At 37.5% G+C, this 24,182-nt stretch overlaps 1 protein-coding gene across 2 annotated transcripts in view; it reads right to left on the reverse strand.

Annotated features, from left to right (window-relative positions):
* The window catches only part of LOC115211563, a 389,040-nt gene that overhangs the window by 149,247 nt on the left and 215,611 nt on the right, over window positions 1-24,182 (reverse strand). For both annotated transcript variants that reach the window (XM_036501657.1, XM_029780127.2), the window contains 3 exons: window positions 22,208-22,501; window positions 19,801-19,977; window positions 2,902-3,021 (listed from right to left, as the gene is read on the reverse strand). In XM_036501657.1, coding sequence (XP_036357550.1) covers window positions 2,902-3,021; window positions 19,801-19,977; window positions 22,208-22,501 — 591 coding nt within the window. The remainder of the gene's footprint in view (window positions 1-2,901; window positions 3,022-19,800; window positions 19,978-22,207; window positions 22,502-24,182) is intronic.

Raw genomic sequence — 24,182 nt, forward strand, 5'->3', positions numbered from 1 at the left:
GACAACAGTAGAGACACAATGTAACAATCTAAACAAATCTCTTTACAAAACAACTATCAATATTCGTTGTCAACTAACCAATCTTCTGATTTCACTGCAAACTAACATGAACTTCACTCAACTCCAAACTCTGAACTCACTTGGGTTGTTACTATTTATACTTTATTCAGACCAGTCTATCTCTCACAAGGGGGGCGTTGGAACTCTCATCACAACACCCTTAAAGCTACAAACTCATTAACACATTACCTGCATTTCTACAGCATACAATGTCTTAACTGTAATGATATACTGCAGAATAAACAATCCTCTGGCAAGTAAACAAAGTATTCCCAGAAGAACAGACTGGCTTCTATAAAGATTCATATGGTTTTAAGATCAATATATGATCAGAAAAGCTATAAAGGAAACTTTAGTAAGTGAAAGAAGGCTTTTAGCATGGAATACATTGACTACCAGGAGGCTTTTGCAAATATCCCCTAGACATGGATCCTGGAAATATGAGTCATGTGTAAGCTAGCACCAATAAAGAAAAATAAAAAAGGCAAAAAAAAATGAAGCATACCATGATTAAATGACAGACACTTCTATTGCAGGTCAACATTTATAAAACAACTGTGATTCATGCATCAATCTTTAATTTAATTATACAAACCCATGTCTCTGCTAAAACACACACACATATGAAACACCCAGCCCTCTATTTTTTATTCGACACTTTATTCACATGGTCATCTACATTGTATGTGTGTGTGTGTGTGTGTGTAAACACAAGCATACAATGGGTCAGCCTCCCCAGTTCTCTTTAAATTGTACCCATGTGGGGGTCTTCATCTCAACACTACAAAGTAACTAAACAAAAGCCCACAAGTGAACCACCATGTAGTTATTCAACTTGCTAGAAATAGCAGCCAAATCTTCTTTAAATTACACACTACCATTTTACATAAGAAAAAAAAGGTTACATTCAATAATGTAATCCTATACACACTTAAAACCAATGGTAGGGTCATAAACAAAATGCTTTTGATGGTAGTCCTGTTACATCAGGGATGACTTGAAAGTAAACCACAACAAAAAAAAAACTCATTATATAGTTCCCTTGCTGCTTACTACAGTGACCTGTACTTCTTCATAATGCCTATTTACTATTTGGTAGATTATGCCATCAGAAGTTGAGTTTAGAAAAGACACAATACTGGTTACTACCATACTATGTTGATGACAGAAGCAATTGATATAGGGATAAGTTGGGAACATATCTAACACTGGCCTATATCCAGAAATGGACTTCATCTCAGCATCGCTATGCAAAGCAAATATTTGTGGATTGTATACAACAGTAAACTGTGACAAAACTTCAAAGACAAGCACAAGTAACACATTATTTAAAAAAAAAATTATGTTTATAATCAATTTAATCATTCTCAGTACATAGAGCGGTTACTAATTTCAACAATTACAAAGAAGATGAAAGACAAATGCTACCATGAGAAAATTTTATCGCAGAACACTAAAGTTAACAGCTAAAAATTTCAAGATATTTGTCTGGGAATTTTGCAATTAAACCATCATTTTCCACTCTTTACAGCCTCTGAGGAACTTGGCCTGTAATCTGGGTCAGCAACATCTATATTATTTGTAAAATTAGAATATGTCACTTCAAAGTGAGATTAATAATTTCAATGTGAGAGCATATTACTTCCAAGAGACAGTAGCAATTTCTAAGGAAGGAAATGACACTTCAAAGGAAGACTAGTGATTTCAAAGAGAAGACATATCGCTTCAAAATGAAATCAAGGATTTCAAAACGAGCATGACACTTCATTGTGGGGATAGTAATTTCAAAGTGAGATCACATTACTTCAGAGTGAGATTAATAATTTCAAAACGAGCACATTTCATCTAAGCAAAGCTTAAACTTACTTGACTTGATTAACTAAGAATAATATATCATGATTCAGGAAGATGTAGCAAGGAAACATTTGTCAATTGGAGAATAAGTTGCTATATCTTAAATAAAACAAAATTGAAAACACTAACGTTTTAATCACAAGATGTCAACCATGTATACTGTAGTGACAAAAGTTATTTCCCCTGTATAGTAGTGACAAGAGTTATTTCCCCCTGTACAGATTGCCATGATCTTGGATTGGGCTACAAAGTATTTTGGTAACTAACTTCATAGGCATTCTTTTAAAGACTGCAAACAAACTAATTTTAGATTCTTTGAAGATAGGAAAACAAGAAGCCTTACACAATGGTGGTTTACACAATATGAAGGATAATGATGAGATTTATATCTATTGGTAAGAGATAACAAATAATCCATCCATTTAATAACCTTGTGAAAGATAAATGTGGACTTGATATTAGATTTGCTGCAAGAACCACTTATAAGTGATTGTTACATATCAAAATTCATGGGCAAATTCATACTGTTGACATTACAAATTATATTACACTGTTCCAATGTTATATTCTATTGTTAAATAATACTTTTCTCATTAATCTCACTTTGCAGTTGCTATTCACACTTTGAAAAGGCCAAATCTCATTTTGAAAATGTTAATCTCACTTCGAAGTGACGTGTGCTCACAATTAGAAATATTACAGTCAATAGAAGAGTTTTAGTAAGTTCATTTTTCCCAATAAGTGAAGAATCTGGCATTTCGTGCCATACTCTTCATATGAGGCAGGGAGGTGATGTTACCAAAGGTAGACTGAGCCACTGGGGACCAAATTTACTGCTGAAGGATTTAGGGCATCACTTATAGTAAGATACAAAGCATGAAACCAGCAGCTTAGTAGGTAAGTTGACATTCCATGAAACTCAAACAAAATCAAAATCAAAACATTCCTATAAAAGATGGAACATATGAGACTAATTTCTCCACTCACCTGTATTAAACACATGTTTTCCATTTCTTGGAAATAATCTGTTGCATAATCCCAAACATCTTGCAAATGTTTGTCGGAATCGAAAATATTTCGAAGACTTTGTCCGTTGGGATGTCGGATCTAAAAGTAAAAGGAGAAAGTTTCTCTGATGTATAAAACAAAGTAAACAAACCAACACACATTCATCAATTACAAACCACACAGACTTGAATTCATCAATATAAAACAAAACACATCATCACATGGAATTGAGACAGATTTTCTATTGTCAGATGCCCTTAGTCAGTGACCTTTACCTGTCTCCAAGGAAGGTAATAATACTACAAATGACCATACTCAGAAATTGGGATGTGTCCTGTTACTTGTACAATTCGGGAAGGTCAGCTTAGACTGGTTGGTCATGTGGCTTGGTTTTCTAAATAGGATCAAGTATACTATGTTCTTTTCTGTGAGGTGCAGGCATGGCTGTGTGGTAAGTTTGTTTCTCAGCCACATGGTTCCAGGTTCATTCTCACAGTATGATACCATGAGCAAGTATCTTCTACTATATTCTCAGGCCAACTTAAACCATGTGTTTGTCCTCCACACCACCCTCACTTGACAACTGGCATTGGTGTGATTATATCCCCATAACTTAGCAGTTCAGCAAAAGAAACTGAAAGAATAAATATTAGGCTTAAAAAGAAAATAAGTACTGGGGTTGATTCATTTCACTAAAAATTCTTCAAGGTGGTATATATGTATAGGTAAAACATTTTACCTTCGCCCATATAATACAATAAATGAACTAATTGCATTGCAATTGTAAGCATCTATGTATTAGCCTTTTGGGTATCTTACTGGCAGTATATTGGATAAATGATATCCCATAGTGGGTTACAATCATAACCCCTATCTCACTTTGTACTTTAATGTATATATATATATCATCATCATCGTTTAGCATCCGCTTTCCATGGGTTGGACGGTTCAACTGGGGTCTGGGAAGCCAGAAGGCTGCACCAGGCCCAGTCTGATCTGGCAATGTTTCTATGGCTGGATGCTCTTCCTAACGCCAACCACTCCATGAGTGTAGTGGGTGCTTTTTACGTGCCACCGGCACAGGTACCAGACGAGGCTGGCTAAAGGCCACAATCGGATGGTGCTTTTTACATGCCACCGCACGAAGGCCAGTCGGGGCGGCACTGGCAACGGCCACGTTCGGATGGTTCTCTTATGTGCCACCAGCACTAGTATCACAGCTACAATTTCCATTGATGTTGATTGACTTCGATTTTGATTTTTATTTTCACTTGCCTCAACAGGTCTTCACAAGTAGAGTTTTGTGTCCCAAGAAGGCAAGGTATGCATAAGTGTACTGGCATAGGTGGACTGGCTACATCCCAGGTAGAGGCCACATGTTATGGTCTCACTTGTCCTGCCAGGTCTTCTCACACACAGCATACTTCCAAAGGTCTCGGTCTCTAGTCATTTCCTCGGTGAGACCTAAAATTCGAAGGTCGTACTTCACCACTTCGTCCCAGGTTTTCCTGGGTCTGCCTCTTCCACAGGTTCCCTCAACCGCTAGGGTGTGGCACTTTTTCACACAACTATCTTCATCCATTCTCACCACATGACCATACCAGCGCAAATGTCTCTCTTGCACACCACAACTGATGCTTCTTAGGTCCAAGCATATATATATATATTGGGCCATCTCATAAATAATGTGCAATATGATATGCTTGAGAAGACTTGTTGAGTCAAGTAAAACCAATATTGTAGCTGTGGCTAGTGCCCCCTGACTAACTCCCATACCGGTGGCACATAAAAGGCACCATCCAAATGTGGTTAATGCCAGGTCTACCTGATTGGCTCCCATACTGGTGGCACATAAAGAGTACCATCTGAATGTGGCCGATGCCAGTACCCCCTGACTGGCTCTCATGCCGGTGGCACATAAAAAGCACCATTCGAACATGCCTAATGCCAGTATCCCCTAACATGCTGCCAGTACCTATCTGAACATGATTGATGCTAGGCCCGCCTGACTAGCTCTTGTGCCAGTGGAAAGTAAAACACATCCACTACACTCTCAGAGTGGTTAGGAAGAGCATCCAGCTGTAGAATCATTGCCAGATCAGACTGGAGCTTGGTGCAGCCGTTGGCTCTCTAGACATCAGTCAAACTGTCCAACCCATGCCAACATGGAAAACGGACATTCAACGATGATGATGACGGAAACGGAAAGTTACATTGCAAAACAGTCATTTTAATGAGTTGTATTTATTTACCACCCAATGAGATACATCTGCACCACCGGATGCTCCTGAACCAGTTGTTGAGTGACCCATCCATGAGGAATCGATGCTTGATGTGTCGAAACAATAGTCATGATTAATAATAAATTCTTGTATATTCCATCTTCAGTCTTTCATTTGGCATATATACATATATATATATACATATATATATAAATGAAAGAATGGAGTCGAACGACGATTTAACAAAATTCCTTTATTCTCAACATATGTTTCGAAGACTGTATAAGTTTTTGTTCGTCATGATGCTGACATAAGTTCCTTGTCTTTCCTGATGAGAAGGCGGCATGATGCACCCCTTATTCCTTCGGAATTAGGAATATACAGTCTTCGAAACATATGTTGAGAATAAAGGAATTTTGTTAAATCGTCGTTCGACTACATTCTTTCATTTATTTATAGTAAAAAAAAACCCACAAATTTCCACATGAAAGCACATGATCTCTGCCCTTGGCATGTAGCTTCAACCGTGTTTTCTGACGTGAATTTGCTACCCAGGTATCGGTTAACCGAATTATCCATACTAGGATAATTCATTCAACTACTTAAATATTCATATATATATATATATATATATATATATATACACATATATATATATATATATACCACATATATATATAGATATATATATATATATATACTAGCATTAAAGACCCGTCGTTGCCGGGTCATAGTGCTACTGCATGTATATATGTGTATATATATGTGTACATATTACATGTACATATATATATACATATATATATAATGAAAGAATGGAGTCGAACGACGATTTAACAAAATTCCTTTATTCTCAACATATGTTTCGAAGACTGTATAAGTTTTTGTTCGTCATGATGCTGACATAAGTTCCTTGTCTTTCCTGATGAGAAGGCGGCATGATGCACCCCTTATTCCTTCGGAATTAGGAATATACAGTCTTCGAAACATATGTTGAGAATAAAGGAATTTTGTTAAATCGTCGTTCGACTACATTCTTTCATTTATTTATAGTAAAAAAAACCCACAAATTTCCACATGAAAGCACATGATCTCTGCCCTTGGCATGTAGCTTCAACCGTGTTTTCTGACGTGAATTTGCTACCCAGGTATCGGTTAACCGAATTATCCATACTAGGATAATTCATTCAACTACTTAAATATTCATATATATATATATATATATATATATATATATATACACATATATATATATATATATACCACATATATATATATATATATATATATATATATACTAGCATTAAAGACCCGTCGTTGCCGGGTCATAGTGCTACTGCATGTATATATGTGTATATATATGTGTACATATTACATGTACATCTATATATATACATCTACACATAAAATACAAAATACAAAGTTATATCTTGATATCGCTAGTGATAACAATACTCAAAATATATAACAGACTGGAATTGTTAGTCCGTCTCTTGTAATTTTGATCAAGTGTATCTTGTCCTCCCTCTTGTATAGAAGTGTGGCTACAATCCAGCCTACCTCTACTTTGGGGGGGCACATTTAAAATTTTTTTTCCGGGACGTCCTACATCCCAGATATAAAGGTAAAAATAAAATATTTCCACTTTGCAAGTTCGAGTCGAGTACTTCCTTGCACGTTCCATTGACTAGAACCTTGCTTCTATTGTGGCGAATTTACCGCCTTTGATTAGATACCTTTCATAGTTGCACCAAGACACTTTTCAAAGGTGCTTTCCTCCATGTGTTCAAATCTTCTTTTTTTCTCTACATTGTATACTTTATAGACAATAGTCTTTCCTTTAATTTTTTATTATCCATCTGGACTATTCCATTTCTGCACGCTAATTTTATTTTTAATTTATTCCCATTCATGTGAAACCACTTATTCAAGTTTAAGTCATTGATGCAGTTTCATACCAATTGCTATTTTTACTTTTGTTATGTTACTTTAGTTTGATTTTAATTATTACTTACTACATATAATTCAATTGTTATTATTATTTTTATTGTTAAAGTGAAAGTATCTGACATAAAATAGAGAAACGTTTTTGTTTCACTTTTAACACGTAATACTGAAATAGTGGAGAAGATATGATATTGTTAGGCTCGCTCTAGGCAAGAAGTTGAACATTTTATGGCCGATGACACTCCCCGGACCCTAAGTAAGGCATGTGTAAAATTTGAATGAAATTGGTTGTGTAGTTCTCAAGTTTTAGGGAAACAGACAGACAGACAGACACACACACACACATTCTCAGTTTTATATATATAAAGATATCTATATATATACATGTATTAATCCATCTGTGTACCAAGGTTTACTGTAAAGAGTGTACATATTTATACGTACAAGTGTTTCTATTTGTATTAAAATATACATGGGAAGCCATTAGAATAAAATTATGAATATTTATATATTCTGTGCACAAAACAGGCTTCTTTATGTATTTTCCTTGTAAAAGTAAATTTGATACTCTACTTAATTGTATGTATTCAGTGATCCTTCCATCAATATTTCCCTGTTTTCATGTATACATAAAATGAAACGTTAATATAAATGTATTGTATTTATTTAAATGTAGGTGTTAGGGTGCATGTGATATATGTGGTGTGTGTAGAGAGTATGTATACATGTGTGTGTGTGTGTGTGTGTGTGTGTGTGTGTATATATGTTAGCATCATCACCATGTAACATCCACAGGGATGGGACTATATACATATATATACATAGGCATAATAGAACAGGCAGTCAGCATATATCAAATCAATTTAGAACACAAGTAAGCACACCCAACAACTAAATGAACATATGCATACATATATAGATACATCATACATATATATATAGAGAGAGAGGTATCTATATGATGTATCTATATATGTATTTATATGTTCATTTACTTGTGTATGTCTGTGTACATATATATATAAATGTGTGTGGATGAATGGATATACATAGATAGATAATTAGGTGCATGTAATATATATATATATATACTAGTGAGTGGACAAATAAAAGAAAATGGCACTCAACACATTTAGTAGGAGTTACATATATTATTATTTAAAACAGTTTGATTCATTTCCATGCAGCTTAAAGATTCACAGGCTTCTTATGGAAACCTAGCTCTGTCAGGCTCAGATAATTTTCTGTATCTCTTCATACAGTCATCTGAGCCTGAGTGAGTTAGCTTTCTGGGAAAAGCGTGAGAAACTTCAAGTCTCACAGAGCCAAATCAAATTGTTTTAAATGATATATATATATATATTGTTGCTATTATGTAAAACTGTTGCATGTCCAAATTTAGCAAAATGTGTCTTTTTTTCAGTATCTAATTTTGCTTGCAATAGCCAGTTCTTTTGATCAAACTATCGTATCTCCAGCTGCTTCAAATACCAAGATATGAAAATTGTCAAAGTGTAGTAAGTCCCACATACAACAGCATTTCAAAAATATTTTTGACTGAAAATATCATACATGCACAGAGTTACAATACAATATGATTGTTAAGCTGAAACTATTGCTAATGTAAAAAGAAAGGGAATGGTGAAACCCCTTTCTCATATACTGAAAAAGCAAAGTTTTGGACTTATGACACTTTTGCATAATAGCAATGATATATATATATATATATAATATATATATATATATTATTTCTATTATTATTTGACTGAACGCCACGCATCCATTTCCCAGTAAGTTTATCTTTATGATGCGACTCTGCTCTATACTGTTTTCTCTCTCATCCTTTCTCTAATTCCCTTTTTTCCTCCCCTTCATTGTTTTCTATCTGTCCCTCTCTCTCTCTCTCTCTCTCTCTCTCCCTCTTTATTTCTTTTGTTGCTCACATGTGACCATCATCCATCTTTCTCTTCCTGACTTCATCATCTTTCTTCTCTTTCACGACTGTTATAAGGACAGCACGTATCCCTCTCTCTCTTATATCTTTTCTCTTGTCAAAGAAGATATTTCTCCAGCGTTCCCTATTTTTAATCTCGTTCAGGTCTAACAACCCTCAATGTTTGTTTCCGTTCGGTTTCCATGTATGTCTCCACTGTCCTGTTTTTGCTCCCACCTTTGACCCTGCATAAGTTCCAAATTTCATTTTGGTATGTATGGGAGCAACTGTCTTCAAAACTCATGTCGTTGTTCAATGCTCAAAGAGAGGAGTAGACAGCCGACAACTGACGAAGGGTTGTTCTTTATGTTACTTGTCCTGTTTCTCATTTGTTTCTCTTGTTGTTTGCATACTGAACTCATTTACTTTCATATTTCATGTTGTTTACTGTTTGGTGATGTCCTGTACCCATATATGTATGTTTGTACATATATATATATATATATATATTATATATATATATATATATATACACACACACTTATACAAGCTGGTGTACCCGGTAATTCCTGGGGCTAAAGATGTTCTTTTGAAATGCCTTATTACTCTGATATAAGAAAGCAATTTCATAATAACTGCCACAAAAGGTGAATTTTTGTATTTTCCGTCACGAAAAGTACAAAAAACTGTCAGCTGGAGGAGAACGAGATTGTTAGAGGAGGAGGGAGAGATTGCCTATCAAATCTTTTCAGAGTTGCCTCCCTTAGGTATTTTCCATTGATAAAAGCCAACTATCTAGAAGCATCAATGTCTGGGAATCTTCATAGATAGCAGCACTGAACAGATAGAGCGTTTTTACTACTTTTTACCATGAGAGAAAAATTTTCTCTAATGGTAACTGCATTGCCTTTTAACAGTCGAAATACATCACAGACATTTTTTCACAACCCTAAACTTTGCTTGTGCCCAAACACTGCTTGGCACTAATATTTTGGTAATTTCCACAATCTGGCAATCTACCAGCGCAAATTAGTCAATGTTGTTGACTGTATTTTGCATAAAGCTATTGCTTCATAAGATCTGTTCAGAATTGCCTCTCTTAAGTACTTCCCAATGATAAAAGCCAACGAGCTAGAAACATTGATGTCTGGGAATCCTGATAGATTTCAACACTGCATAGATAGAGTGTTTTCAAACCTTTTTACCATAAGAGAAAATTTTTCTCTGTGGTAACTGCAGTGAATTTGCTTTTTAGCAGTTGAAATATGTCACAAACATATTTTAACTAACCTAAACTTTGCTTATACCTAAACACTGCTTGGCAGTTACATGTATGAAGGTGGATCTGAAAGTAATGCTAATAAAAAATTGCATTACTTTCTGACTCGCCATTCTACACACACATACTCCACCACCACCACCTTCTTTTAGCATCCAATTCCCATTTGCCAGGTTCAGTTCCACTGCATGGTATATTGGAAAAGTGTGTACTAATGTAGTCCCAGGCCAACCAAAGCCTTATGAGCAGATTTGGTAGATGAAAACTAAAAGCTCATTTCGTGTGTGTGTGTGCATGTGTCTTTGTATTTGTGTTTGCCCCACCACCACCACTTCACAACCAGAGTTGGCTTTTTTTAACATCCCCATAGCTTAGCAATTCAGTAAAAAAAAAAGATCATCAAAATAAGTACCAGGCAGTGCCCCAGTATGGCTGCAAACCTATGACAGAGAGTAAAAGATAAAAGATATCCATGAGTGTGAAGATGTGTTTGTGAGAGAGAGTGAGTGAGTGATTGTGTGTGTGTGTGTGTGTAGATGTATGCATGCATGTGGGTGGGTGGGTGCAGGTGTGCATGTGCGCACATTGTGTACGAAATTCTAGACAAATTATTGCAACTCCAGACAACATCACCATGAACTATTGGTTCTCTCATCTCTAATATTTATCAATCTTTATGATTGACCTTTTCAAATGAACAGTCAATGTCATTTTACTTAGACAATGCCAATATAATACATTCCCATTAATTAATTATAACACTGATTTAGATCAGTTAGTTGCATACTGATGCTTTATAATTCAGCACAGATCTCTCAAGTTAGAGGACAGAATAAATTAGTATTATCCTTCTTCTTCCCAGGTGAATCATGAAATTGTTTTGACTAGTAATTGAAACTAACCCACAGTTCCAATCGATGAAATCTTCTTTCACTGCCATCCCCTGTGTTTGTTAACACATTAAAAGAATTGCTATAGTTTTTCTTAGCAGATGTGGACATTAAGTCCTTCAGAGACTGCTTGAATATAAACTGGTGCCAAATAGTTGCCAAATAGTTGCTATGAACTTTCAGATAAAGAAGAAGCAGCAGAGCAACATAGTAAGGAAGACTGATGACCAGTTTTTTGGTTAATCTTTTGACCGATTCATGCTTAACAACAAGAGAAACTCTGAGAAGAGTAACACAGAGAGAATGAATTTTTAATCCTTTGGCATTTAAGCTGACCATATTCTACCTGTTTTTATGCTCAAACTGACCAAACCCTGCCTCTCACACCTACCCAACAATGACATTCTAAAAATAAACAAACACATTATCGAAATTTCAAAGCTAAGGGATAATGTGAATAAATAAGCATTACATTTGAGAGGGGAACCTGAATGTTAAAGGGTTAAAAAAATTATACAAACAGCATACTTGATCTGAAAAAGTTTTCAAACTCACTCTGAGAGTAAAGGATCAATATCAATAGCTACCGATCAGTAACTGCAGAGGCACATTGCTTAATGATTAGGATGTTGGGATTCATGAACATGAGACTGTGGTTTTAATTCCTGGACCAGGTGATGCATTGTGTTCTTGAGCAAAATACTTCATTTCCTGTTGTTCCAGCTCACTCAGCTGCCAAAAATGACCAATCCTGCAACATGCTAGCTTCCTGAGCAGGTGGGGAATATATATGTTATGGAAACCAGCTCTATTAGTTTACATGACTTGGGAAAGGATTCGTAATTTCCTTTTTTTATTCAGCACAAAATGTGAACTCATGTCCAAAAGAAGTTTTGGTGACAAAATCAAGTGTTCCTTATTGTAGCACACCGTACAGGGATGACTGTGTATTTAAAACGTTTGCTTCCCAGTTACATGGGTTTAGGTTTAGTTCTGCTGCACAGCAATTCGGTTCCACATAGAGTGGAACCTCTATATATGAATTAGATTCATTCCTGAAAGCTGTTCATCACCTGCAATGTTTGTACACTGGAAATATTCTTTCCATAAGAAATTCAAAATAGGCACAGTCAGTTCAAGCAGGGATGTGCCATGAGTGAAAGCCAGACAGCAACTGATTCTCTCTTTCTGATACTCCCAGTTTGTTGCCAGCTGTGGCTGCCAGCTTGCATATTGGTTACTCGAGATACTATTCATCACCCGAGACATTTTATGTAAACTGATTTGTTTATAATGAAAGCTATTCATATACCAAGATGTCACTGTGTGTATGTGTACATGTGTGTGTATTTATATCCTTTAAGTTCATTTATCGGAAACATTTTGAACATGCATATAAAAGCCCCTATCCTCTTATGCTGGCTACAGCTTTATGGTGCCAAACTGGCTTAAACATCTTTTGGGGGTTGCAGTGATCTGTGCTAATATAATGCAGGATGAATATAGTAATAACAATAATAATTCTTGGATGAAATTTATAAATATTTTGATGTGTCTTTATGTGCATTTCCACAAATGACATATTTCTTAAGAATATGGACAATGATCTTAAGAAACATGTGATTTGTGTAAATGCGCTTAGCGATGCATTAGAATATTCATAAATTCCATCCAAGGATTATAATAGCTATTACTATATATATATACGAAAATTTAACCTTTTAGGCTACTTTCAAGCCTTCGCCATAACTTGATTTATCTTTCTATCTCTCTCTCTACAAAATTTAACCTTAGGCCAGGCTACCTCAAGCCGTAATCCTATCTCTTCCCATCTTTCAGCCATTTGGCGGTCTTTTTTTCCTCCTCTCACCATTACGATTCTATAATTTAAATTCCCAATTCAATTTCAACTCCCGTTCGATGTCCGCAGCAAGTTCTTAAAAATTTATCTTACTATTTTATTCGTTGTTACTACGTTTCTTCATACATTGTTACGAAAAATTTAACCTTTTAGGCTACTTTCAAGCCCGCGCATAACTTGATTTATCTTTCTATCTCTCTCTCTACAAAATTTAACCTTAGGCCAGGCTACTCAAGCCGTAATCCTATCTCTTCCCATCTTTCAGCCATTGGCGGTCTTTTTTTCCTCCTCTCACCATTACGATTCTATAATTTAAATTCCCAATTCAATTTCAACTCCCGTTCGATGTCCGCAGCAAGTTCTTAAAAATTTATCTTACTATTTTATTCGTTGTTACTACGTTTCTTCATACATTGTTACGAAAAATTTAACCTTTTAGGCTACTTTCAAGCCTTCGCCATAACTTGATTTATCTTTCTATCTCTCTCTCTACAAAATTTAACCTTAGGCCAGGCTACCTCAAGCCGTAATCCTATCTCTTCCCATCTTTCAGCCATTTGGCGGTCTTTTTTTCCTCCTCTCACCATTACGATTCTATAATTTAATTCCCATTCAATTTCAACTCCCGTTCGATGTCCGCAGCAAGTTCTTAAAAATTTATATACTATTTTATTCGTTGTTACTACGTTTCTTCATACATTGTTACGAAAATTTAACCTTTTAGGCTACTTTCAAGCCTCGCCATAACTTGATTTATCTTTCTATCTCTCTCTCTACAAAATTTAACCTTAGGCCAGGCTACCTCAAGCCGTAATCCTATCTCTTCCCATCTTTCAGCCATTGGCGGTCTTTTTTTCCTCCTCTCACATTACGATTCTATAATTTAAATTCCCAATTCAATTTCAACTCCCGTTCGATGTCCGCAGCAAGTTCTTAAAAATTTATCTTACTATTTTATTCGTTGTTACTACGTTTCTTCATACATTGTTACGAAAATTTAACCTTTTAGGCTACTTTCAAGCCTTCGCCATAACTTGATTTATCTTTCTATCTCTCTCTCTACAAAATTTAACCTTAGGCCAGGCTACCTCAAGCCGTAATCCTATCTCTTCCCATCTTTCAGCCATTTGGCGGTCTTTTTTTCCTCCTCTCACCATTACGATTCTATATAATTTAATTCCCAATTCAATTTCAACTCCCGTTCGATGTCCGCAGCAAGTTCTTAAAAATTTATCTTACTATTTTATTCGTTGTTACTACGTTTCTTCATACATTGTTACGAAAATTTAACCTTTTAGGCTACTTTCAAGCCTTCGCCATAACTTGATTTATCTTTCTATCTCTCTCTCTACAAAATTTAACCTTAGGCCAGGCTACCTCAAGCCGTAATCCTATCTCTTCCCATCTCTTCCCATCTCTTCCCATCTTTCAGCCATTGGCGGTGCGCCCGCCCCCCCACCCCCACCACCAATACCGATGAACATGTTCTCACCCCCACCACCAATACCGGTGAACACTGTTCCTCACCTCCCACCACCAATACCAGTATACCCTGTCCTCACCATCTACACCGGATACGCCTTACTCATCTACACCGGGTACGCCCTACCCCCTCCCCCCACTACCCCTTCTCCTCATATGCTTTCACTGTGAAAAGACAAGCTGCTAGCGCCATAGCTCATCAACTGCCCACCGATCTTATGCTTCCTCCTGACACTGCCTCATTCCCTCCCGCCTCGTAATATCCTATGTTTTTATTTCTTAGGAACCTACACCAACCTTTCTGCCATCGTTCCTCCTTACCCCAAACCTTCCCCACTGGTTGCTCCCCTATATTACCCGCCTCAACTGGACCCCCCCTCTCCCCAACTCAACTCTCGAATATTGTATTCTTTCCTCTACCTAATAACGTTACTCAGTGACGATAACGAATGTCTTTATTCTTAGGAACCTACACCAACCCTTCCTGCCATCGTTCCTCCTTACCCCAACCTTCCCCACTGGTTGCCCTCCTATATTACCCGCCTCAACTGGACCTCCCCCTCCCCAACTCAACTCTAGATATCTGTATTCTTTCCTCTACCTAATTACGTTACTCAGTGATGATAAATGCTGTGACTACAAAGACCCGGGCTGCTTTCTGCAGCAATTCCACATACCCCCTACTCATTCTAAGTACCCCGGATCCCCAAAGTACCCTGGATCCCCAAAGTACCCCGGACCTCGTTGCCCATGTGCCGCTGACACGTTAAAATGCTCGAACCGATCGTGACGATGCCGGACCCTCCGGCCCCTGTGCAGGTGGCACGTAAAAAGCACCCAATCCACTCACGGAGTGGTTGGCGTTAGGAAGGGCATCCAGCCGTAGAAACTCTGCCAGATTCAGACTGGAGCCTGGTGCGGCCCCTGGCTTCCCAGACCCGGTCAAACCGTCCAACCCGTGCTAGCGCGGAAAGCGGACGTTAAACGATGATGATGATGATGATGATGATGATATATATATATGGGGTGTCCACAAAAACACTCCCTAATTTCATGATGCTATGATATCTCAAGTAATTCAAATATATTGATAAATCTGCTATCCACAGATTCCCTAACAATAATATTTTCATTTATTTTCTGGTGACTTATCATCATGAATGTGAGCAGAAGGAAATCCAATATGGCCACCACCCCACAGCAACGTGGCTGGGAGTGTTTTTGTGGACACACTGCATATAAAGTTTCAAAAATTAAACAGAACCATGACAAGGATTAAACATAAAATTCACACACAGACATGGACATTCTCCTCCCTTGTCAGTTATCTAAAATAATCATTACAATTTCATGCCTTTAATAATAATATTGTTCTTTTTTGATGGTATCAACAGTGAAAAGCTGTTGGGAATAGCGAGAGGACATTGATGATGATGATAAAAACAGCTATGAATATGACACGAGTATAAATGTAAATCTGCAAAATATATTATTTTATGCAAACAAAATAAAGGTCGTGGGGCTCTGAGGCAAGACAAGATATATGTATGAGTAACACAATAGGAAATGTCCTACAGAGCTGAAAAGATGAAAGGGGAGAGTGAGAGAGTGCTATTTCTAGCACACTCTGCTACCATGTAACAGCTATTTGCAATAAAGGACCCCAAATACCTGTTACATGATAGCAAGGCATGCAAAAGATAGTAGCCAAATCTTTCCATTTCTGGGGAAAGGAGCCGTTTACATGTGATTTCGATGTCACATTCGTTGAAAGCATATGAAATAACTTGGAAAAGTATACTCACGAAACAAAACTCTGTTGGTGGGAAACTCTGGTTTTCCCAGGAAATTCCAAGTTCCCCCACCACCCCACCCCCTTTTCTTTTCCAGAAGAAAGTGCCTAACGGTGGGTTGGAGGTGAGATACATTGAATCCACCCAGAAAAACCTTCAGAAAAAATTATTTGACACCAAAGTACAAATGGGTCTTTTATGAAATATTTACCCAAGATCGAGACAGGCATGTGACTAGAAGGATTGATGAGACTGATAAAGCAAGGGCTGAGCATCTGGCGGAACAGAGGGAAAAGAGACAGAAGCAGGAGAGATCAGGAATTGGATGCTCATATGAATATAAAAGGAATAAAACAAGTTTCGCATAAATCAGACCACAAGTTACTGAGATATGCGGCTTTTACAGGTACCTTGAACTATTGGTCACCCAACAGGTCACGGGTAGTCTAGAGTTTAATAAAGTTAAAATGGTTTACAAATCTTGCTATCATGTCCAACACCATAGTAGAGAATGAAGGATTAATTGAATGCAAATGCTATTTTGTCGTCTCATTAATTAATAAGAAGTGGAGTGGTAAAAATTTTTTACTAATATCTTTTGAGGAGAAGGGCTTACATTTGTCAGTTTGAGAAACAATGGGTTAATGCAGTGAACCCATTCTAGACTGCATTCAGTAAAAGGACATCTGACTGATGAGAAATCCATAACTCATAAACAAAGAGAGGCATGGCTGTGTGGTAAGAAGTTTGCTTCCCAGCCACACAGGTTCCAGGTTTAGTCCTATTGCATGGCACCTTGGGTGAGTGTCTTCTACTGTAGCTTTGGACTGACCCAAGCCTTGTGAGTGGATTTGGTAAGACATCTGAGAGAATTCTGTTGTGTGTGTGTGTGTGTGTGTGTGTGTCTATATATATATATATCATTATCATTGTTTAACATCCGTTTTCCATGCTGGAATGGGTTGTGTGTGTTTTTATATATAAAGTATGTCTCTTGCTCTTCTCTCTCTGGCCAGGTTACCATGCTCCCTCCTCTATAGCAAGACACCTGTTTCTGCCACCTTGTCTCTCTGTTATACTGTAACCCTTCATCATCTGACAATATCCCCTCCTCCAATGCCCCCTCCCCTCTCAAAATTCTTTAACATGCAAGTTACTTGGTGACCCTGCTAGTGCTGGTGCCATGTAGAAAGCATCCAGTCCACATTGTAAAGTGGTTGGCATTTGGAAGGGTACCCAGCTGTAAAAATCATGCCAAAACTGACCAGTGACATGGAGGAGATATCTGGCATTCCCAATACCACCACCACAGATGATGACTAAATAATTATCTTCAACATTGATGGGATGACCGCACCATATATTACCAGGGATGCGAATCAGGCCACATCCCATGTTTGTAAATATATTTGATCCACCAGTACTTCTTTCAAAGACGTTTTCTTAAGCACCAGTCATCTTTCAGAGTCCCAGAAATATGGTTTGTCACATCCCTGGCCCACCATGTGTGACACCTCAAAGATCAAGGGACCCCATGTGATATCAGGTGGAAATCAATTGATCATCCAGGCCCATATATTAATGGAAGTGGCTGTTGCAAGATCTGCATTGTGGAGAGAGCCAAAATTCTTAAGGACTATAAGAAACCTGGTGCATTAAATAGACATAAAGAGGTGTTTTCTAAATGTAACCACTTCAAGCACTACTTACTAGAAAATTGGATCTCCCCATTTGTTGGTTAGGCCTCTTCGGGTCTATAAGGGTTGGTTCTTCCTCTGGTTCAGGGGAGATAATGTGTCCTTATTAACGTTTTTTTGTTAAGACATATTTCTTGATTTCTGAGCATTTCCTCATGTCTGCAACGTAGAAATTTTAAACTTCTGTCTTTGTATAGAGACTGACGAGCTGTCCATAAGGTTTTGGCTTTGTGGACTCAAAGCTTTGGGTAATTCTATGTCCAATATTTAAAATTTTCTTGTAATATACATCATCATCATCATCATCATCATTTAGCGTCCGTTTTCCATGCTAGCATGGGTTGGACGGTTCTACTGGGGTCTGTGAAGCCAGGAGGCTTCATCAGGCCCAGTCAAATCTGGCAGTGTTTCTACGGCTGGATGCCCTTCCTAACGCCAACCACTCCGTGAGTGTAGTGGGTGCTTTTTACGTGCCACCCGCACTGGTGCCAGAAAGAGCTGGCAAACGGCCACGAACGGATGGTGCTTTTTATGTGCCACCGGCACGAGGGCCAGGCGAGGCTGGCAACGGACACGAAACGGGGCGGTGCTGGCAACGGTCGCGAAACGGAAAGTTCTCTTACATGCCACCGGCACTGGTAACACATCTGCAATTTCCATTGATCGATTTCGATTCTGATCCTCACTTGCCTTAATGGGTCTTCACAAGCAGAGTTTCGACATGCCACCGGCACTGGTAGCACATCCGCAATTTCCATTGATCGATTTCGATTCTGATCCTCACTTGCCTCAACACGTCTTCACAAGTAGAGTTTTGTGTCCCAAGAAGGGAAGGTATGCATACGTAGGCTGGCTCCATCCCATGTAGAAGGCCACGGGTTGTGGACTCACTTGTCCTGCCGGGTCTTCTCGCGCACAGCACACTTCCAGAGGTCTCGGTCTCTAGTCATTTCCTCAGTGAGACCTAAAGTTCGAAGGTCGTGCTTCACACCACCTCGTCCCAGGTTTTCCTGGGTCTGCCTCTTCCACAGGTTCCCTCAACCGCTAGGGTGTGGCACTTTTTCACACAACTATCTTCATCCATTCTCGCCACATGACCATACCAGCGCAAACGTCTCTCTTGCACACCACAACTGATGCTTCTTAGGTCCAGCTTTTCTCTCAAGGTACTTACACTCTGCCGAGTACAATGGGTTTCTTTCAATTTCTGTCTACCAAACCCAGTCACTATGTTTTGGTCAGCCTGGGATCACAGTAGATGACACTTGCCAGAGATGCCACCAAGTGGGACTGAACCATAAAGCATGTGGTTAGAAAGCAAACTTCTTAATCACACAGCTATGCCCATGCTTAATGAAGAGATTGGTAATAGTAGTGATGCTACTAGTGATTGGTCATGGTATTTGAAGGAAGTAATAGTGATGATGCTGATGGTTGAGTATGCTGGTTATGATGTGATATCAATAGAGAGAGAGAGCTGATGATAACTGTGGTGATGGTGATAATAGTGTTTGTTATCAAAATGTTAGTGATTATATGTTAATGGTAGTAGTGGTGGAGGTTACATTAATAGTTATGATAATGATTATGATGATTGTGGTGACCAGGGTGATGCTTTTCAGTTGCCATGGTGACTATGATGAATACATCTGTTGTGCTATGACAATGCAACCAATAATGATATCAACAAAGTAGGATACGTATGAAGATGTAAATCCAATTAAGAGGAAACGGCAACTCAGCTAAAGAACAAACAAAGTGAATAATAGCTTACCAAGACATTGCAGGTGAGAGGTGACTGATTTGCATCGTCCGAAGTAAGGTCTGGACTTATAGACGGCAGTGCCGTCGGTGTTGTTGGGGATGTCACATTGGCCGAGACTGGACTGGAGTGTAATAGTTTCTGGTGCTGCCTGTCATCAGCAATTTGCTTCAATACAAGTTCACGTGCCTGCAATAAGACAAAAAATTGACCCTTTAGCATTTAATTCAGCCATACCCCACACAAATATTGTACCTGTTTTATGTTCAAACCTGCTAGATTTGGCCTCTCATACATGCTCTACAATGTCATTCTAAAATTAAACAATGACATTTGTCAAAATTTTGAAGCAATGATATAATGCCTGATTAATTCAAAATCATGTGAATAAATAGGTATTACATTTGACAGAGTAATATGCACATTAAAAGGTTAAACCAGAGGTTCTCAACCAAGGTCCATTTAAATCGTGAGGATCCATATAAGAGTTGTGGGAGGGTCCATGGATGCAATATAGTAAATTGGGTGTCCACAGTAATTCTTCAGTGACCATAAAAATTTGTGCTTCAGACCAGTAAAGTTTATGTGCAAAAAATTAGTTATATGTCCACAATACACAAAATGTTTTAACATTTTTTATACAAATCTTAATATTTAATTATAAAAATGCAATGGGATTTTTTAAACATCGAACGACTACGGAGGTCCATCCAAGTAAAATAGGAATCAAAGGAGAACAAAATGGTTGAGAACCTCTGGGTTAAACAGAAGATGAATTTTCATTGTGCTTGTACATACATATGGGTGTAAAGCTCTATGAGTACCAGTGTGGGTAATCGATGGTGACCAAAATAATTTTACTTTCTGTCTGGTATAATTAACTCTTTTGCCTGTCCTATGTATCACATGACACACACACAACATATTTCCCTGGCATCCATGCATCATAATATGATACACATTCCCAAATTTTCTTCAACTACTAGAGTGACTTGTGACTTGGCATTTATGAAACAAGGGCTAACTAAAAATTTGAAAACAAGCATGGATGTCTATGACAAATGAAAATGCTTTAGAGAGGCAAGGGGCTAAAATAGTTGGCCTATTTGATTAAGTTTGTCTACCATAAGAAGGTAGAACTTCTAACATCTCAAGCAGAGGTCACTTTATTCTTTTACTCTTTTATCCTTTTATATGTTTCAGCCCAAAGACTGTGGTCATGCTGAAGCACCACTAGTATTGACTCCATGAAGCCCGCAATGAGAACTGAATTCACAAACCTTAGCTTACAAGACCAGTGATCTAACCTTTGAGGTATGGAGCTATAATAAAAATAATTATTCATAGTTTTCTGAGTTATATATATGCCTAGCAAGTGACTTAATCTGAGATCATGTGGTGAAACTGAAATAATTACATTGAAGTAAAGGCACAATACATGTTTAAAAGACACATATACTCTTACATTGTTTTTTTTTATTCCATTTCTTGATCATTTTACAACTACAACTTGGTCTTGGTCATTAATACAATAGCATCACATATAGTGTTAATATAACAATTCAGGTTGATTCAGAAATCTATAGCAGTTACAATTTCTATTTTGCCACAGTTTTGTTTTAATAATCTATTTATACTTTTAATACTGTCTTTACCATTATGTTAGTGAATATCTCTTCTGAACAGTTGACAGTAAGAATGGAAGAGTAGTAGACCAGCTATCTAAGAATACTTGAACCATAGCAATGAATAGAGGTGACCGAGGCCAGAGGGTTTAATGATTGCAGTAAGGTTATTGTAAAAAAGTAGATGTCAGGGAGAGATAGAGAGACCAATGTTGTCAGGTGACTTATATTATTATACACCCTGATGTTTTAACATATGTTTTTCCATGCTTGCATGGGTCAGACAGAATTCTTGGAGGCAAATATTCAACATCCAGATACCCATTGTCTCCAATCATTGCTTGATTCCAAACAAAATAATATATCCCTAGGACCAGACATGTTTTCGCAGGAGATAGGGAAAAACTCAACAAAAAATATTGCTTGCTTGACCACAATGCTTGTTTATAATATCCATAATGTTAAGACAAGGAGACACAAACACCTATACACATATATATACACATGCTAGTCTTCTCATTAATTGTAATCAACTTAGACAATTATACACAATTAGTTCAGTATTTATACTCTATACTGTTGACTAAAGTACTAGAAACAACAGTCAAATGTCCCTCAAATTGCACTTACCTGTCTTAAATAAAGACAGAAAGGATGTTTTAGATAATGTAGTCTTAGATACATTTAAAAAGATGTCACAGACACAACTAGACTGCCTTTGACCATAGTTCTGCTCAATAACAGCTAACCTGTCACTAAACAACAACAACAATAAACAACAACAAGCAACCTACCGATTTATTTTGCATTTTTTCTAAAATTGCTTTCTTCTGTGCTTCATTGCGTTGCTTCTCTTCAAACTTTTGTTTCATTTCTCTCTGTTTCTCATTGACAAACATACGTGTGTGGACAGTTTCTGTTTCATCACCACCCTGCCCCTCCATCTCTTCTTTCTGTTCCTTTTCTTTCAGTTGAGATGAAGGGCTATTCAAATGACTACTGCTGCTGTCATCAACATCTGTCTGCAAACCACTAGCATTGCTGATTGATACAGCTGAGGCATCCATATTACTTACTTCTCTTGGATCCTACAAAACAATTGAAAATTTCTTGAATGTTAATGAGTTTAAAAAAATCTTTTTTTATTTTTCAACACTTAATACAACCCACTTCAGCCCAACCCTAATTCTATGATACAAATTTCCTATTTTAATTCTTTAGCATTTAGACAGCCATATCCAGCCAAAATATTCTACCAGTTCAATCCAGCCAGATCTGGTCTCTCTCACCTACCCTACAATGTCATTCTAAAAATAAATGATCATAAGATCGAAATCTCAAAGCCACAAGATAATGTGAGATTAATTCAATATAATGTGAGTAAATAAGCATTCCGTTTGACAGAATAATGTAAATGTTAACGGGTTAAAGTGATCTAAATGAAAACCTTTCTTCCAAATTTCATGTTACTTTATGTTCCAAACATCACCTTACCAATCACAAAGTTATTTTACTAAATCCCATCCTTCAATCTTCTCTGCCCACTATTCTTGTGAGGGTCATGAAGGCACCTCTTTCACAGAGTCCCATCAGAAGCAAGACATTACACTTTCCAGCTAGATTCCTATACGTGAGACACTGAGACTAAAGAGATGGGGTAAGAAGTTTGCTTTCCAACCACATTGTCTGGGTTCAGTCCCACCATGTGGCATCTCAGGTAAGTGTCTTTTACTATATCCCCAGGCTGATCAAGGCATGGTGGGTAGACTTCATAGACAGAAACTGAAAGAAGCCCATCATGTGTGTGTGTGTGTGTGTTTGCATGCATGAGTGTGTGTCTCTCTGTTTGAGTTTGCCTCCCATCCCTGCCTGACAATCAGTGTTGGTTTGTTTATATCCTTATAATTTAGCAGTTCAGCAAAAAGAATCTGACAGAATAAATACCAAGCTTCAGAACAAAAGCAAGTAAGTCCTACGGTCAATTTAATTGAAACATGTAAAAGATAGAAGGTATAACTTTCCCAGAGTTAATAAGAGAGTCTCCAGGTATTTGCTCAACCTTGTAGAAGTAGAGACCAAATTTACTCTAAATTAGACTGCACCATCTTTGAAAGAAAAAAAAAAGCAAAGATACATTAGATAACATAGCTTGAGATATGCTGTGTACTGAGTCTGAAAATAAAATAAGAAGACTGTGACTCTGACACATCTGATCTTAGGTCTACTTCAGATTTATTTCTTGCACCTATTCATTTGGTTGACTGTCTACATGCCATATCTCTGCATTATCAGACTGACTGAGATTACACAACAGCAACAAGATCAATTACTAATATTTTAGTTCCACCAATAACTACACCACCCATCCATAAATTTATATTATTGAAGTTTGAAGCATGTAAACCATTTTAGCAACAGTAGCTAATGAACTAGACATGAGGTTTGTGATATGATCGAAGGATTTTCATACAAGTCTTATTATTGCATTTTGTGTCAATAAATGTATATAAAATGTTTCTTAAGCACCCAAGGGGTTTTAAGGGGACTTTTAGCATTTATATCCTAGTTTTATGTATGTTAATCTCAAATTGTCTAGGATCCATTCCACTGCTAGTAAAACTGCCAGTAGAGTTTGCTGCAGGCAGCTGGCCAATGGACAGCGTTAATGTACTACAGAGCGTATCTTTTTCTGCCTGTGAAGAGATTTTATCACCTTAAAAAAAATGGAAGCACATATTAGAGAATGTAGACCTAGAGCAGGGCCAGCGT

This window comes from Octopus sinensis, linkage group LG1 (genome assembly GCF_006345805.1).
Source record: "Octopus sinensis linkage group LG1, ASM634580v1, whole genome shotgun sequence".
In the NCBI taxonomy this organism is placed as follows: domain Eukaryota; kingdom Metazoa; phylum Mollusca; class Cephalopoda; order Octopoda; family Octopodidae; genus Octopus; species Octopus sinensis.